The sequence below is a fragment of the Photinus pyralis genome, unplaced genomic scaffold, assembly GCF_008802855.1.
Source record: "Photinus pyralis isolate 1611_PpyrPB1 unplaced genomic scaffold, Ppyr1.3 Ppyr1.4_LG1, whole genome shotgun sequence".
In the NCBI taxonomy this organism is placed as follows: domain Eukaryota; kingdom Metazoa; phylum Arthropoda; class Insecta; order Coleoptera; family Lampyridae; genus Photinus; species Photinus pyralis.
This window is the reverse complement of record NW_022170249.1, coordinates 66,077,639-66,093,876: the sequence shown is the minus strand read 5'-3', so window position 1 is coordinate 66,093,876 and position 16,238 is coordinate 66,077,639. Positions and strand designations below refer to the sequence as shown.

The 16,238-nt window shown below is 37.2% G+C and overlaps 5 protein-coding genes across 6 annotated transcripts; 3 read left to right on the top strand and 2 right to left on the bottom strand.

Moving 5' to 3' along the window:
- Nucleotides 1-1,301: 1,301 nt before the first annotated feature.
- On the bottom strand, nt 1,302-3,279 carry LOC116158963. 2 transcript variants are annotated; one of them, XM_031471843.1, is made up of 2 exons: nt 3,051-3,279; nt 1,302-2,970 (listed from the first exon to the last, which is right to left on the bottom strand). In XM_031471843.1, the coding sequence occupies exons 1-2, from the start codon at nt 3,153-3,155 to the stop codon at nt 1,360-1,362; spliced, it is 1,716 nt and encodes a 571-aa protein (XP_031327703.1). In that variant the 5' UTR covers nt 3,156-3,279; the 3' UTR covers nt 1,302-1,359. The 2 variants fall into 2 exon arrangements, with proteins under 2 accessions (XP_031327703.1, XP_031327702.1); XM_031471842.1 differs by having other exon boundaries at nt 1,302-3,000; nt 3,051-3,278.
- Nucleotides 3,280-4,330: 1,051 nt separating this feature from the next.
- LOC116180167 (dysbindin protein homolog) lies at nt 4,331-5,337 on the top strand. Its single transcript, XM_031500027.1, has 3 exons — nt 4,331-4,874; nt 4,924-5,085; nt 5,132-5,337. Exons 1-3 carry the CDS (start codon nt 4,418-4,420, stop codon nt 5,224-5,226), a joined length of 714 nt encoding a protein of 237 aa, XP_031355887.1. The 5' UTR covers nt 4,331-4,417; the 3' UTR covers nt 5,227-5,337.
- Nucleotides 5,338-6,312: 975 nt separating this feature from the next.
- On the bottom strand, nt 6,313-6,870 carry LOC116173613 (LYR motif-containing protein 4-like). The gene is made up of 3 exons (XM_031491236.1): nt 6,708-6,870; nt 6,530-6,650; nt 6,313-6,459 (listed from the first exon to the last, which is right to left on the bottom strand). Exons 1-3 carry the CDS (start codon nt 6,782-6,784, stop codon nt 6,403-6,405), a joined length of 255 nt encoding a protein of 84 aa, XP_031347096.1. The 5' UTR covers nt 6,785-6,870; the 3' UTR covers nt 6,313-6,402.
- Nucleotides 6,871-7,104: 234 nt separating this feature from the next.
- LOC116173594 (N6-adenosine-methyltransferase catalytic subunit-like) lies at nt 7,105-9,061 on the top strand. The gene is made up of 3 exons (XM_031491215.1): nt 7,105-7,863; nt 7,911-8,361; nt 8,432-9,061. Exons 1-3 carry the CDS (start codon nt 7,234-7,236, stop codon nt 9,022-9,024), a joined length of 1,674 nt encoding a protein of 557 aa, XP_031347075.1. The 5' UTR covers nt 7,105-7,233; the 3' UTR covers nt 9,025-9,061.
- A 71-nt stretch (nt 9,062-9,132) lies between these two features.
- LOC116173605 (UPF0183 protein CG7083) lies at nt 9,133-15,358 on the top strand. Its single transcript, XM_031491223.1, has 6 exons — nt 9,133-9,347; nt 12,711-12,793; nt 12,842-12,969; nt 13,015-13,196; nt 13,245-13,924; nt 14,653-15,358. Exons 1-6 carry the CDS (start codon nt 9,284-9,286, stop codon nt 14,737-14,739), a joined length of 1,224 nt encoding a protein of 407 aa, XP_031347083.1. The 5' UTR covers nt 9,133-9,283; the 3' UTR covers nt 14,740-15,358.
- The last annotated feature ends 880 nt before the right edge of the window (nt 15,359-16,238 follow it).

Below are 16,238 nucleotides of genomic sequence, written 5' to 3'. Positions count from 1 at the left end.
AATACGATACAATCCCTGAAAATTAGGTCATAACGATAATTTCGTGGTATGATATACCCGTGCACAATGAAAAAAATTAGAACAGATCATGTACGTTTGGAAGTGATCATTCTCTAGAAATGTCAAAACTGCCAACAAACGTCGTTTTGGGATCTGTCTTATTTTCAGGTAGTAAGTACTATGCGATCAAAAATAAGTTGCTGTCGTGTGACCTTTGGAATTTTTGTTTACATGGGAAATCGTACTAAACTTGAACTTCCAAAGGCGACTCGACAGCAACTTATTTTTGATCGCTCGTTAGGTACATCCCTAGATACCTTTGTTTTTTGGGAAAAAATTCTCAAATTTAATTTTTATGTTTGGTCAACAATCATCAAATCCTTTGGGGTACGTTTTTGTTTCACGATATATGTGGGGGTACGTTTTATTAATTATTTATAAAAAGTGGTGGTACGCCATACCCCCGCATTCATAGAAAGTGGTTCTTTATTCTTCAAATGAGAAACAATTGCTCGAAAAATGTGTATATTTGCGCAAACACATTCTAATTTTCGTTTGAAACATTTTTAGTATCGACGATAAATGGGTACCTAGCCATTGTAAATTGCAGTGGCGTTACAAATTGCAATGTCAAAAACAAACGAAAAACACTTTAATCCAAATGCGTTGTTTTGACAGCAAATCCAGGAAACAGCTGAATGTCGTCGATAGCAGTTCATGGATGACGACATATTTGCTGTAGAAATGCGTATTAAAGTTTTTTTGTTTGTTGCAAAATCATTCCTTTGAAGTCTTTAAGTCTTTTCGAGCGTTAAAAGGTTAAATATGCCTTTAGATATTGGTACGATTTTCTCTTTTTGTTTAAATTGAAAAATAAAAAAAAAATGAATTATATATAAAAAAACAATAATTGATAATTGGGCATGTAGGTAATGTCATTGAAATAAGTACTTATTCAATGGAATTGGTAATGTATATCATGCTACAGAAAATACACATCCCGCGGATGTATTCTACGCTAAAATTTGGATGCAATCCCTGGCGATCCGCAACCAACAATACACGAGCGTGTTTGAATGCTTGCATAACATTCGAAGAATTTATAAACCAGAAAAGCACAAATGATTTCATCGTCTGACACGATACTCAAATCCCGATATAAATTCTCGTCAAGAGTTTTGATATTGCTCCAACGCCTGCCTTTCGAGATCCTCCGACATTGCATTCGAGTCTAGAGATTCTAAGCTTAAAATTCAGGCGATCCGCAACCAACAATACACGAGCGTGTTTAAAGGCTTGCCTAACATTCAAAGATTTGTATTTTGTTAAACACGAAAGAACAAAAAAACGCACATTATTTCATCGTCTGACACGATACCGATTTAAATAAGGCGATCGCAAATCGTTTTCCATTGGATCATCATGGTCGTATTGCTCCTCCGCTTGCTTTTCCAGTTCCCGATATAAATTCTCGTTCGAGTTTTGATACTGCTCCAACGCCTGCCTCTCAAGATCCTCCGAAAGGCTGCTCGAAACGGGCAATACTCGATTCGAGTCACCTCGATGTTCTAAAGATGACGTCGATAATGCAGGCTTGACGGTAAGCCTTTTGTCTTGGGACGTAAACTCGTAACTCGCGTGACGTTTCATTGCGTCGGGAACCGATTTCGTCTTAACTTTGCCATAATTTCCGACGCATTGGGGGTCGGAGGAAAACTGCTGAGTGGAACTCGTCGCCCACTGTTGTGGATTTTGGGAGTAGTGGTAGGTTTGCACGTTGGGCGTTCGCAAGTAAAACATTGGATAGGGTTGGTTCGATCTTGATGGCTGTGCAGTTAAATAAGGTAATGGGGGCGAGGCGAAAACTGGAGGGTTTCGGGTGGGTGCGAACCACGTTGGCGTATAAGACTGTCGGCTCAAAGAGGAATGCTGGTAAAAATTTGAGTAGACGAGCTCCTTGTGCATATAACTGTTATGCAGGTTGGTGTTTTGTGAATTGTGACAGTAAACGTTACCATAAGTATGCGCACAGTATGTGTTTTCGTACGAGCAATTTTTTGAAGCGGTGACATTTTCATAATAATTCGTATAGATACCGGTGGAACACGTTGGAGGCGGTTCCATAAAAAAATCGGAAGACAAGGGTTCTTCCATGCATGAACGTTTTGCTTGAGAATACAGTGGTTCTTCCACCAAAGGAGCAAGACACTCATGGTGATTTTCACGCAGAACATCAGAATACAACCGACGGGTAGTCGGAGTTGTATCCTTCACGTCCGTCTCCGACACCCGCGAGAATTTTTCAAGATGGAAATAGTGCCCCTTTAAAGCTCTAATGGTATCGCTCAAATACTGCAGGTTACTAAAATCCATTCTTCTAATATGGCACTTGTCCAAAATCCAATCCGGACTCACCTCGTGATCGTTCTTTTTCTCTACGGCGAATGTATTTCCGAACCGCGACTTTAAAATTTGCTTCTCCTCGATTTCATCTTCGCTTTTTGCCTGCGAATAACGCGACCACAAATGCTTCACTGCATCGCACCGTATTTTGAGACGAAGAATCATCTCTTCGAACGTCTCCACCGTTAGCTCTACCGGTTTATGCTCCATCAACTCTTCACGTGCAGATGCGTCTTCGGCTTCGGAAAAAGACGCGTAGAAGGGAAACTTTCGGAAGTTATCCGGAAGTTTGCATTTGTGAGATTTTTGAAATTGCACCAACTCAATTTCTTCGACAGAGGGCGTGTACGCCAACGAAACAAATGCTTCCTCCACTTCGGGCAGCATCCACGGCTCTTGCCTTGACTCGTCATCGTTCACGCACGAACAGAAGATGCTTAATTTACTGGTATCTTTGTAACACTCCTCCCATTCGCCGTACTCGCTGTTGCAATACTGAGCCAACCTACTCTCAGGTATAACATCCCGAACTCTCAGCGGAGTGCGAACCTCGTGAAGGAAGTCATCCTGTAACATTTCTTCTTTGGCCAATAGTTTCTAGGAGTGAATGCTGCACGATGATTATTTTATGACAGTAGTTCTTATACCTGATGTGCGCGTTGGTAGTTTTGTGATACGTTACTCCAGGTATTACTAGCCAGCAATTCTACGACGCTCTTCGATTCTTTAAACCTGCATTTGATATCGTCCATGTAGTTACGCGAGATTAGAAATTTTAGTTTGACATAAACATGACGTTTTGATTGTTATGACGCGATTGTTGGTCTCGTTGAAAGGGGACATTTCATGATCAACGCGTAAACCTTTTGAATCAAAGTTGCCCGCCGTACTGCGCCAGAATTCATCCCTTAAATGGAGACGATGGTCTAATAAAAATACCCTCTTCTCGCATCATTATTTTGCACAAAATCGTGCTATCAATCATTGATATTAAATAAACACGTCGTTTTCCGGTGAAACGCTTCGTTCACTTCAAAAATGTTTTCAAAAACTTGACTTTACCTCCCGAATTTGAAATGTTTTCACTCCGTTGTCGGTTAAATTTAGTTTACAGTTTTCGACAAAGATATAGCTGGTTTAATTTTGCAATTGTTCTTAAATTATGACACGTGTGTTTACGAACCCAGTAAATTTAGTGTCTCGTGTAATTTGGGCAAAATAAATAAATTTAGTTTTTGTGGCGTGTTGATCATTTTTAGGGGCGAATAGTAGAACATAGTTCCATTTCCCATAAATTCATTCATCCTCCAAAATTTTCTCATTCCCCAAAAATAACCTTTATTTCATGCAAAATTTCCTCAACTTTTTCGAGCTTCGCATGCTACCTTGGATTATTCAATTTCTTTACAGTATTTCTTTAAAAATTGACCTCTATTCCCCAAAATTTCCGCCAACATGAAATTATTCAGAATCTTCTTTATTTTCACCGTTTCCCACAACATTCTTCGTTTCAAAAATGTCCTTACATTTCCTCCAGAATTTTGGCATAAATTACCCCAAGTAAGAAACTACAGCAAATTCTAGAAGTAATAAAAATAAACTTATAATTATAATTTTTGTAATTTTCTAACGCCCCCCTCTCCCCTGATTTCAAAGTTGCTTGCGAGCTTTCTACATTTCTAGAATTGAAAAGAGTTTCTAATGAAATTAATTCGATTCGAAAATCTATTTTTTCAAAAAAATCTTGAGATATCCATTTGGAAGACGAGATTTTCAAAAATGAAGGTCGTTATTCAAATATGCCCCCAAAATTATAATTTGTATTCCCCGATGAAGGCTTCAAGTTTCGAAAATGTAAACAATTCGCGACCTGTTATTTTATAACGGTATGGCAACGTGATTTTATAACAGTTACGCAAAAGCACCCTGCAACTCCTCCCCTTCAACTAACCCTAACCCCAAAAAGTCAAAGCAAACGTAAACAAATTTCATTTTTAGACCACCACCAGTAGCAATGTTAACAACGTTAAAAGGAAAACTGCTTAACGTAAGTAAAATTGGTTTGTTAAGCCCCACAAATGAGGAAGGACCTACAAAAAGCCCCGTAAATACATTAAATGCCGGCGCAGACATTCTCACCCATTATCAAGATCAATGGGCAGACATCCACAGTTTAAACGAAGAAAATGCGAGCAGTGCGGCCAAGCTCGCCGCAGAGATCAACTTATTACACACCAAAACCAGTGTCGACTACACGAACGTTGTCGAAATAACGCACCTACTTAACGCGACACCGACAATTAATAAGAGTATGGAAACGTGTTGCGAACAAATCAAACATTTACACACCAGTTTCCAGAACGTCGAGAAAGGTATCTTGGATTTGGAGGATTTAATTGAACGAATAGAATTGGAGAGACGTAAAGTCGAGCATAAGTACCAGTTGGCGTTATACAAAGAAAAGAAGATGGGTAAGTTGGCAACCTATCAAGCCGATCTGTCGCTAACAGTGAGTTGTAGCACATTTCGAAAAAGTAAGAACGGAAATGGCAGCGAAACATACTCAAACAGTGGCGGAATACGAGTTGAAACAAAAGAAACTGTTGGAAGAACGCCAGCAAGTTTTCCAAGATGCCTTTAATGACGATCTACGGACGTTTAAAAGCTTAGGAAATATGCCTAGTAAGTCGAAATGTTGCCCAGTTTCTGCTTGATGAGTTTTTTTTAGAAATTGAAACCAATAGTCAAAGCAGTGCCTTATTGGAGGAAATTCAGCTGGACTTGGACCAACAGGATCTTGAAAGTTTTTTAAGCACAAAGTAGTCTTAACTTAATTGTCTTCCGTTATGTTTGTGATATTAAATGGTGGCAGGGTACAATTGTAATTGTGGTACAGTGTAGGTGTAATATAAAAATTTGGGGATATCCAATGAATTGTCTGGTTTTTTAAGGCTGCTCAACCATTATACAGTGCTCTTTATTAAGAAGTAGACAGATTTACGTGCATTGCTTTTCCCTTATATCTACTTTTAAATGACAAAATCACTTCTGAAGAGCGCCTAATTTTATGCAACCAAAATAACTTCTTAAAACAAATACCTGGCTGTCATTATTAATTAATTTGCATATTGTTTATACTTTGGGTTCACATCCCTTACGCTTCTTAAATTGCTACTGTCCCAATACCAATTAACAATATTAACGCTTCCTTCAGTTGAAGTTATTCTAGTTGCATAAACTAGGCGTCCTTCAGAAGAGATTTTATCATTTAAAAGTAGACATAGGGAAAAACAATATACGTAAATCCCTATGTCTACTGCTTAATAAAAAATACTGTATACTTCTAGGTTTGAACAGGGGACCCTCTTACTTGCGGATAGGCATGTAACACTACACCAAGCTGGCCGGCAATATGGTACACTTTAATTCAACAGTGAACATAATCAAAATCAGTGGTGCCCCTCCACATCATTTTGCTTGATGACCACTGCACACCAACAATCTCATTAGACTTCAAAGCGCATACACAGATGAAATAACATTGGTTTAATTTAATTATACCAAACATGATCTTTGTAATAACATAATTCATTTTTTCTTAAACATTTCAATATAACAAAGATTCTATACACTGTTTCTTTTGATATTGAAGTAATGTTTGTACGACAACTGTTCTGCGTGCTTTGAAACACAATGAAAATAAAATTAAAATCATTTTTTGATAAATGACCCAGTCAACAGCCAGAATGCACCCCTCCAAAGACAAGTGCGATGACATTTCAGTTTAATATTTCCTAGGAAATTTCCAAACAATTTTTTATTTGTTTCTAAAGCAAGTAATTTAAGGAAATTGGGGGGGGGGGGGTATTTAGGTATTACAACATTCCTAGGATGAACTAAAAAACCTGGTGTGCCTACTATGTACTGTTTTACTTCTCAAAATAACAAAAGCGTATTATAAATAACAGTTAAATGACAAATTACAACCAAAATATACTTTCACTTCATCATCTCTATAACCAGTTTGTCCGTTTTATACAAATTCCCCACAAATACCTAAAAACAATGTTAATTAGATGAAGTTCATCACGATAAAAGGTTGCCGCGGTTTCGCCGATTTACTTACTTGTCGCCTAATAATTTCCAAATTCTTTTGCCCGCCCAAAATCTCTTCCTTGATTTTTGCATTATCAGTCAAGTTCATGTTTTCTCTAAAGCAATCCCTTATTTTTCTTAAGGCATAGTTTCTGCGACCAGAGCAGTGGAAGGAAATGGCATTTTTTTATATTAGGAAAAGTACTTACCGATAATTGTAGGAATCAAATTTTTGTGATTCCTTTATGAGCGATTTGTATAAAGCTAACACTTGTACTCTCGACATTTTTAACAATTCAAATTATGGGAATTTAAAATGTGTTTTAGGTTAGAAACTTTGACTTTTGATCGGTGTCTACTACACCTCAACATTACTTTATACATCGAGTGTGTACTATACCGACGAACGATTCGTTACAGACCGTTTTCAAATTTGCGTTTTTGCACTTCTAGGTATCCCTCACCTTTGTTTAAAATAAACAAGTATCACACATCAACTTTTGTTAAAGTTTTCGCCATATTCAAGGTAAAAGACCCCTTTTGGCTTTTTATGTCAAGTAAATTTGTAATACTCTGTATACAATTACCTGAGACAAGCTAAATGTCAAATTTGAGTTTTTTTGTAGTTGACTTTTGTATACATGTGTTTGTGTACAACACTTTTTATCAAAAACATGCCGAAACTGAGCTAATATCCATCTTTCCACTTAGGCAAATTACTTCCATCGCTCGAAAATGTCGGACGCTTGGGAAGAAATCCAAGCAATTAAAAGCAAACGAAACAGTTTGCGAGAACGACTGGAAAAACGTAAAAAAGAAAGACAGGATATACTAGGCAGCAGTTTGGGGACGTCCTCCCCTGTAAACTGCTTGGAAAACTCAGTAGGAGGCGCACCCAGTCCCGTCGGTGCACTCAAAGATGAGACGAAGTCAAAAGCAGAAGCGGCGGTCTCTGACGACTTACTGAAAGTCAACCCGGAACTTGAGAAGGAGCTGTTAAAAACCCTAAACGAGGTGACCCTACAAATTCCGATCACTTCCACCGACCTAGTCGGCACCTTGAAAACCAGCTTGGATCGTTACGTTTCTCACGAAGCGATTTCAAATTTACTTCAAAAGTTTGAAACTCAAAAACTGATTCATCTCAAAGATGTCGTGAAGGACGGTAAAAGTGTTTTGGAAGTGGTCTTTGTCGAACACAGTAAGTTAAATGCCGTCGTAAACGAAGCCACGGGTGAATTGAAGGTTGTAAGTGAAAAGGAGGAAAATCCGAAACGTAAGCGCGATGTGTCCCCTGCCAAGGACGATGAAGACGAAGAAAAACGAAAGAAGGAGAAAAAAGATTCGAAAACTACCGATATATTTGTAATTTCCATTGTAAATTTGGACAAATATTTATATTTGTATTTTAGTCTCTGCTGGCTATGCCGTCGACTAAGGAGAAGGAAAGTAAAAAAGTAGGCGAGGAGATTCTAGATTTGTTGAGTAAACCGACCGCGAAAGAACGGTCGTTGGCCGAACGCTTTCGTTCACAAGGGGGTGCCCAAGTAATGGAGTTTTGCCCGCATGGAACGAAGGCCGAATGTCAACGGAACGCGAGCAACAAGCAGTGCAAAAAGTTGCACTTTAAGAAAATAATACAGAAGCATACGGATGAATCGTTAGGGGACTGTTCATTTTTGAACACTTGTTTCCATATGGATACGTGCAAGTATGTGCATTACGAGGTGGATCGTGCTGGTCAAAGTAAGGATGTTATACCGACTGTACAGAGTCGTACGTTATCGAGCACGGAAAGTACAACTTTATACCCGCCTCAGTGGGTGCAGTGTGATTTGCGATATTTGGATATGACCGCTTTAGGTTTGTTATAAATAAATGCTATAAAAAATGCATTTACATTAAAAATCCCTTCTTAGTTTTACATTTTTAGGTAAGTTCGCAGTGATCATGGCCGACCCTCCCTGGGACATTCACATGGAGCTTCCATACGGAACAATGTCCGACGACGAAATGCGACAGCTGGGCATACCTCAACTGCAAGACGACGGTTTAATCTTCTTGTGGGTGACCGGTCGCGCGATGGAGTTGGGACGCGAGTGTTTAAAATTGTGGGGCTACGAACGTGTCGACGAAATAATCTGGGTGAAAACCAATCAGTTGCAAAGGATTATCCGCACGGGCCGTACCGGACACTGGTTGAATCACGGTAAGGAGCACTGCTTGGTCGGGATGAAGGGCAGTCCGCAGAATTTGAATCGTGGCTTAGATTCGGACGTGATTGTCGCGGAGGTGCGCGCGACGAGTCACAAGCCGGACGAGATTTACGGCATGATCGAACGTCTCTCGCCCGGTACCCGAAAGATCGAGTTGTTCGGAAGGCCGCACAATATTCAGCCGAATTGGATTACCCTCGGTAATCAAGTTGACGGAATACGGCTTGTCGATCCGCTTTTAATAGAAAACTTTAAGAAACGCTATCCGGACGGTAATTGCATGGCGCCTCCATCGAATACGGCCCATTAAATTCGAAAAAATCAAAATATTTAGCTGTTTGTTTTTATTGTGAAATGCGTGCGGGAATTTGACCCTTAATTATCCGTGACAGAAAGGTGGCGCCGCTGTCGAATCAGCTGTTACTGTGTGACAGTTGTATTTTTAGTATGGCGTCGTGAGCTCAACTCAAACAAAGAGTGCGTCGTAATTCGAACAAATTGTTCATAAAGTTAACTGTGATTTTTGTTTTCGTACTTTTGAAACTCCAGTTTCGATCTAAAGCAAAAACATGCTGAATTTAGAGATCGTTCCCGAACGTTCCTTGGGCTGTGAACAATGGGAATTTGTGCTTGGTGAGTATTCTTTTTTTTAAACCGTTTTATTGTTATAATATTTAAATGACACTCTAAATTATCCTCTTTTTTTTAACAAAAATACTCCCAGACTATTTATTCTCGTTAAATCATTTTTATTGGTGAATCCATTGGAAAGTAGTATTGATAAGTATATCATTGTTTTATATTTTTTGTTGCACAATTATTTTTCAATTTATGTTTTGTCAAAATATTACATGCACTTTATCACAGAAATTTCCATTAAGTATGTTGTCAGTCAAATTTTGAGCTTTAACCTGACCATTTATTGCAATAAAGTAAATTATGTGGCCCTTAGCGCCCAAAAATCAGAGTTTTTGACTGTAGCCCAGGGCCTGTGTATATAAATGACTTTCGATAACAAATAATGCATAATATTGTGAATTAAATCAACAAACTGTACATTCATAAAATGTAAGAAAAAGTCACACTCAAATAAGCTAACAACTAACGTGTGTGGCACCTCACTGGTGTCAAATTTGAAATTAATCTCTATAAATGGCAATGTTTGTCTGTCTGTCTGTCTGTTACCTATAGGGCTATCAACACCAAATTTGGCACATGATCTCCAGCGACCTCATCTGCAAGGTCTGAGACAAGGACCTTTAGCAGTAAAATGAAAGCGTAATGAATATTATACATTATCTAATACGAGATCTAATATTCATGGATGAAACCCTACAAGACGAGCAGACGTAATGGCCCATCAAGTATTTCAGCGAGGTGACGCAACCGCTGAAACCGAGCTTATATCCCAAAAATGTAACAAACCAATTCGATTAAGGTGCGATTGGTGGACTGTCTAATAAAGAAATGTGAAATGGACAAAAATTGTTAACAAAAAAATCGAAAAAAATGCTTGTGGGTACTAATTATTCCCAAAAAAAATGAGTTCCCGATCCAAACCTGGTTTTTTGTATTTTGTGTAATCAAAACAAAATCCCGTGGGTTGAAAGGGATGTTTGCTAATTTGTGGCAAAACTATTAATTTTACGCGAAAATGTTCGAAACAAAAGTTGGGAATAAAAAAGTGAACAACTTTTCTATTTCGGTACTTTTTTTTACATAACCTCAAATATTCCGCGAAAAATTGTTTTTTTCGTTTTTTACTTTTGCGAAAAAAAGTCGCAGTGGTCTGAAATTTGGAGGACAAAAAAGAAAACAATGTTTGGGCCCCCACATTGAGTCGTTTCCAAGATATTTACAATTTCTGAAAAAAAACCCACCTCTTTTTCAGGGGGATGAAAAATATTTTTTATCGTACAGAACGCACGCGCACGGTGCAATTTATTGTGCTGCAGAGCTACTCGCTTTCGGTTGCCATATAATGCCATCTGATATTTGAATTAACTCTCACTCTCACTTTTTTAGAAAAATTAATTCTAAAGAGAGAATCACTGGCGCAAACAGAAATCAGATGTCTCTAATCATTTGGTCGCTAGAGGACGTTTCTCGAATTTAGTCAATTTCTTTAATACTCCATAACTTTCTTATTATTAAAGATAATTCATTCTCGAGTTCATTCTGTTCTGCTAACATCTTTCTTAGAGCACTTTTTTATGTAGAATGCATCTCGATCATCATCAACATTTAGGAATTTTTGTATAGGTTAGTTCATATAAAAAATGCAGTTTAGGGTCGTATAAAAAAAGCAAACACCCTGTATACAAACTGTGTATTGTGATACATAAAAAAGTACTTTAAGAAAGAAGTCTGTTTTCGCCAGTGATTTTCTCTTTAAAATTGAGCTCCAGACCCCTAGGTCCATTTTTCTCTATGTCCTAAAAAGGTGGCAAATTCGACAAAAAGATACGGAAACCAAACTCAGCTTTTGAAAATTAAAAAAAAAAACGCTGCCTTTTCCAGTTGATTTATGCAGGCGCGACCATCGCCGACCCCTTTTTGACGAAGCGAGTATATATATTCCAATATGCTTAGTTAGTGAGTGCTTAGTTGATTTTGACAGCAAAATGCGAATATATTTATAAGTCCTGTAAACCGTTTCGTCTAACTAATTTTTCCATTTTCCCGCATATTCGTCCAATAGAAATTCTCACACTATTAGGACGTTGTACGTTTTCAACTCTTGTTTTTTTTTTGTACCATACAACGTTGTATTTGTAATAAAATGTTACTCATTACAGTATGCGCGCACTTTTTTTGCGTGTCATATAAAAAAATAAACTTCATGATTTCTCTGAACCGCAACGTTGTATTAAAAATCTCTCAAAGCTGTCTTGTAGAGCTCAAAAAGTAGCAATGAGAAAGTGTTTCTTTTGTATCTGTTCAAATAAAATCAGAAGTAAAAACACAATATGGGACATACGCTCGGTTTCGGCGGCGCACGCCGCCTCATCTCGCCCACCCGGCGAACTATATCATCACCTAGCGATATGAAATATGCTTTACGACCTATTCTTATACCTAGCAAATACACAAAAAAATTCATAAAAATCGGTTGAGCCGTTTCGGAGGAGTGTGACCGCAAACACTGTGAACGAAATTCTTCCTGATACGGGGTGTCGCATCGAAAAAGTTATTTTCTAGTGAATTTAAACAAAAACCCAATTTTGGGTTTCGGAGAGACAGCGTTTACAATGAAATTCTGACAAATTTTGTTATTACTTATCTAGTGCTTATGACGTAACCTACCATATTTTAATGCGGGGCAGAAGGAAAGGGCTTCAATCTGAAATTTGGAATTGTAATTTTTTTAGAATTATTCGTTTACGCTTCACGCTCCTTATTTGCGTCATTAAGAAGTCGTTTGGACTATCGTTATTGATTATGTTAGATAAATATTTGAAACTCCATGGGAAAAATTAAATTAAGGAATAATCAGAGCTAATGCGGTTGTGCACCTTTTGTTATCTTAATTATTTCTTCAAATTTTAACAAAATAATCGTGCGCACATCTTTAAATTTTGGAAAATTAAAAAATAATGTTCTAAATTCTTGAATTGCAGATTTGAATGTCCTTCATATTTTTCAAAAACTACTAAGCATTATTTTGAAAGGACCTTTTGAAGCAGATTCAATTCCTAAGATTTTAAAATGATTCCAAGATCATTTCTAGGAATTGTTTGAGATTTTTGAAACAGTTCAATGAAAAATTTTTGTGAAATTTATTTAAAAAAATTTTTTCAAGAATATTTAAAAAAATACCTAATGCCAAAAGAATCCATAGAAGATTCTCTAGGACAGAGTCAGAGAAGATTGAAATCCGTTTTGAAGATCATCGCATTAAAATCATTTTAAAGACCCAAAACGATGTTTCGTGATTTGAATCATAGGTTCATCCCAGATCTGCCTAGAAAAATCACCTTTGTTTTTCTGTTACAGGCATGCACTTTTCACAATCCGTCGCTATCATACAATCCCAAGTGGGTCAAATCAAAGGTGTGCAAGTTATGTACAATGACTCGGTAAGTGATTGCAATGTGTAATTTTTTACTGAGTTTGTTAGCTTTCAGAACCCCTTAGAAGTAGATATAATAATAAACCTACCTCAAGACGGTATTAGATTGTTTTTCGATCCAATCGTTCAAAGATTAAAGGTAATAGAGATATACAATATGAAGCTAGTCAAATTAAAGTATTGGTAAGTGCGCGAAGTCGTGAACGAATCTCATTTGTTCTTTTTTAGTGGATTGTCTTTCAACTGCCCAGAAGTGCTTCCATCGATAGAACAAATTGAGCATTCCTTCGGAGCTACGCATCCCGGTGTGTTTGACGCCGAGAAGCAGCTATTCGCGCTTAACTTCAGAGGTTTATCGTTTTATTTTCCTGTGGAGTCCAAATTTCAAACGGGCAATACTCATAATTTAGGTAATTTTCTTGTTAAACGATTAGATTAAGATTAGATATTTAACGTAGGTTCGCTGCATTTCCCTCCCGGAAGTTCACCATTGGTGTCACGCACGGCGATCTACAGCGGATCCAGTTTAGAGCAGGCATCCGCCCCCGAACTTCCTCTGTCATGTTATCATGGCCAGTTGTATTTAAGAAACGCCGAGGTGTTACGAGGTGATTCCTTCACGAAAGGATTGCGTCTTACACTAACAGCCGGCGGGCATTCTCGAAGAATCGATTCGACTAAACTGGAATTTGAAAAGCACCTGCTGTTGGGCGACTCGACACAAGATGTCGCGACCGCTTTAGGAACGCCATCGAGGATTTTCTACAAGAGCGAAGATAAAATGCGGATTCACAGTCCCAGCGCTCATCGTAGAGTTACACAGCGTAGAAGCGATTATTTCTTCAATTACTTTACTTTGGGCATCGATATTTTATTCGACGCCCGTTCGCATCTGGCGAAAAAGCTAGTGCTGCACACCAATTACCCTGGTCATTATAATTTTAACATGTACCAAAGGTGCGAGTTTCTTCTACCGTTGGCCGACGTTAAGGTTACCGCTTATTCGAGATGGGACGATCTGTGCAAGCATTTGACACCGAGCGAAAAACCGGTCGTACTAAACCGGGCCAGTTCGACGAATACGACTAATCCATTTGGAAGCACCTTCTGCTATGGTTATCAAGACATCATTTTTGAGGTAATTTCACATGTCCCCTCCCCCCCCCCCCCCCAGTAACAAAAAATTCATCTGTTCAAAAAATCATTGCTCATGAAGAACACTAAATAAAAGCTATGTACAGGGTTATTCTGTATATTTCGACACAGCGTTTATTATAAGAGATAGAAAAAAATTTTAAAATTGCCAGAAAATTGTAAAGTAAACAAAAAAACAAATAAATATCGCAAGGTTAGAAAAAAATGCAAATTTGGTAAATTTATAATGAAACGCCCTGTATATTTTTCAAAAATTGAATTGCTCTTTTGTTTCTAATTTCAAAAATATAATAATATGTTGACATTTGATTTAGCCGTTTTTAAAAAAAATGGTGATCATATCAAACAGTTGTAAAAGCTGGTATAAATTAATTCCAGGATAAAAATAATATTATATTCATAATTAATAATGGTCATTTGTTATGTTATACCACCTATAATTCAAAACTGCTGGAACTAGGGAAAATAAAAACGAAATTTGACATTTTCAGTTTTTCGGTGATCTCAATTATTTTCAACGATTTTTCAATAATTTCAAATGTGTTTTTCACAAATAAAACTTTGCCCGCATTTAACCTACACCGTATCTCTCACCATTATGGAGATCCCAATCGTGAGCCAAGAACTTAAACCACCCTATACATATCTAGTAATTTTTATTTAGTTTTTCAAGTAGCACTTTTTGATTGAGATAATGGAACTTTTTTGCAGGTAATGCCAAATAATTACATAGCATCAGTGAGCATGTACGGAGACGGCAGACCTTACGCATCAGAACAGCCCGTAGAACAGGCGTGACAGAGGCTCTCCGCCACTTACCTCATATTGTCCAACAGGTACTGGCAACCTTAACAAACGATTTATCATTAAATATAATTTAAGAAATTTATTTATTCGTTTATACTGTGTCTAATCACTTGTGTGTAGTTAATTGAGAGAAAAAAGGATAGCTAATAATAATCACAATGACCTTTTTAGACAAGATAACTTTATTTATTAATTTACCGGTGATGCCCATGTTGAGTCACAGTCACACTTTTCAGTGCTTTAAGTAATCGATGTGTTCCGACACATTTTGATTGAGGAGTCGTACTGAAAATTGCCATTTTATTTACTTAGATCTGCCTTAATTAAAATAATCAAAGTGGGCGCGTGTCACGGAAAGTAGTAAAGGATCGATTATTGTATTAACAAAGAGTTAATATGGATTTTACTGCCTAAACATTCGTTTTATGCTTTAGTGTAGATGTTATATTTATTTCAATTTTGTACAAAATAGTAATTAAAAAAAAAAGTATTAAGTTAAGCGTACAAGTAATGAGGAAATCAGTTAGTTTTTAAGTCCTATTCGCGTTGCGAGGCAAAAGAGAGAATTGATTAGTCCCTACTTTAAGACATGTAACTTATTTTTTGTGTTTTACATATCTGTTTGAGCCAAGAACTTAAACCACCCTATACATATCTAGTAATTTTTATTTAGTTTTTCAAGTAGCACTTTTTGATTGAGATAATGGAACTTTTTTGCAGGTAATGCCAAATAATTACATAGCATCAGTGAGCATGTACGGAGACGGCAGACCTTACGCATCAGAACAGCCCGTAGAACAGGCGTGACAGAGGCTCTCCGCCACTTACCTCATATTGTCCAACAGGTACTGGCAACCTTAACAAACGATTTATCATTAAATATAATTTAAGAAATTTATTTATTCGTTTATACTGTGTCTAATCACTTGTGTGTAGTTAATTGAGAGAAAAAAGGATAGCTAATAATAATCACAATGACCTTTTTAGACAAGATAACTTTATTTATTAATTTACCGGTGATGCCCATGTTGAGTCACAGTCACACTTTTCAGTGCTTTAAGTAATCGATGTGTTCCGACACATTTTGATTGAGGAGTCGTACTGAAAATTGCCATTTTATTTACTTAGATCTGCCTTAATTAAAATAATCAAAGTGGGCGCGTGTCACGGAAAGTAGTAAAGGATCGATTATTGTATTAACAAAGAGTTAATATGGATTTTACTGCCTAAACATTCGTTTTATGCTTTAGTGTAGATGTTATATTTATTTCAATTTTGTACAAAATAGTAATTAAAAAAAAAAGTATTAAGTTAAGCGTACAAGTAATGAGGAAATCAGTTAGTTTTTAAGTCCTATTCGCGTTGCGAGGCAAAAGAGAGAATTGATTAGTCTACTTTAAGACATGTAACTTATTTTTTGTGTTTTACATCTGTTTTGTGATCGTACCACTTTACTCGAGGTGCATTAAATTGGATCTCATAGGTGTAAA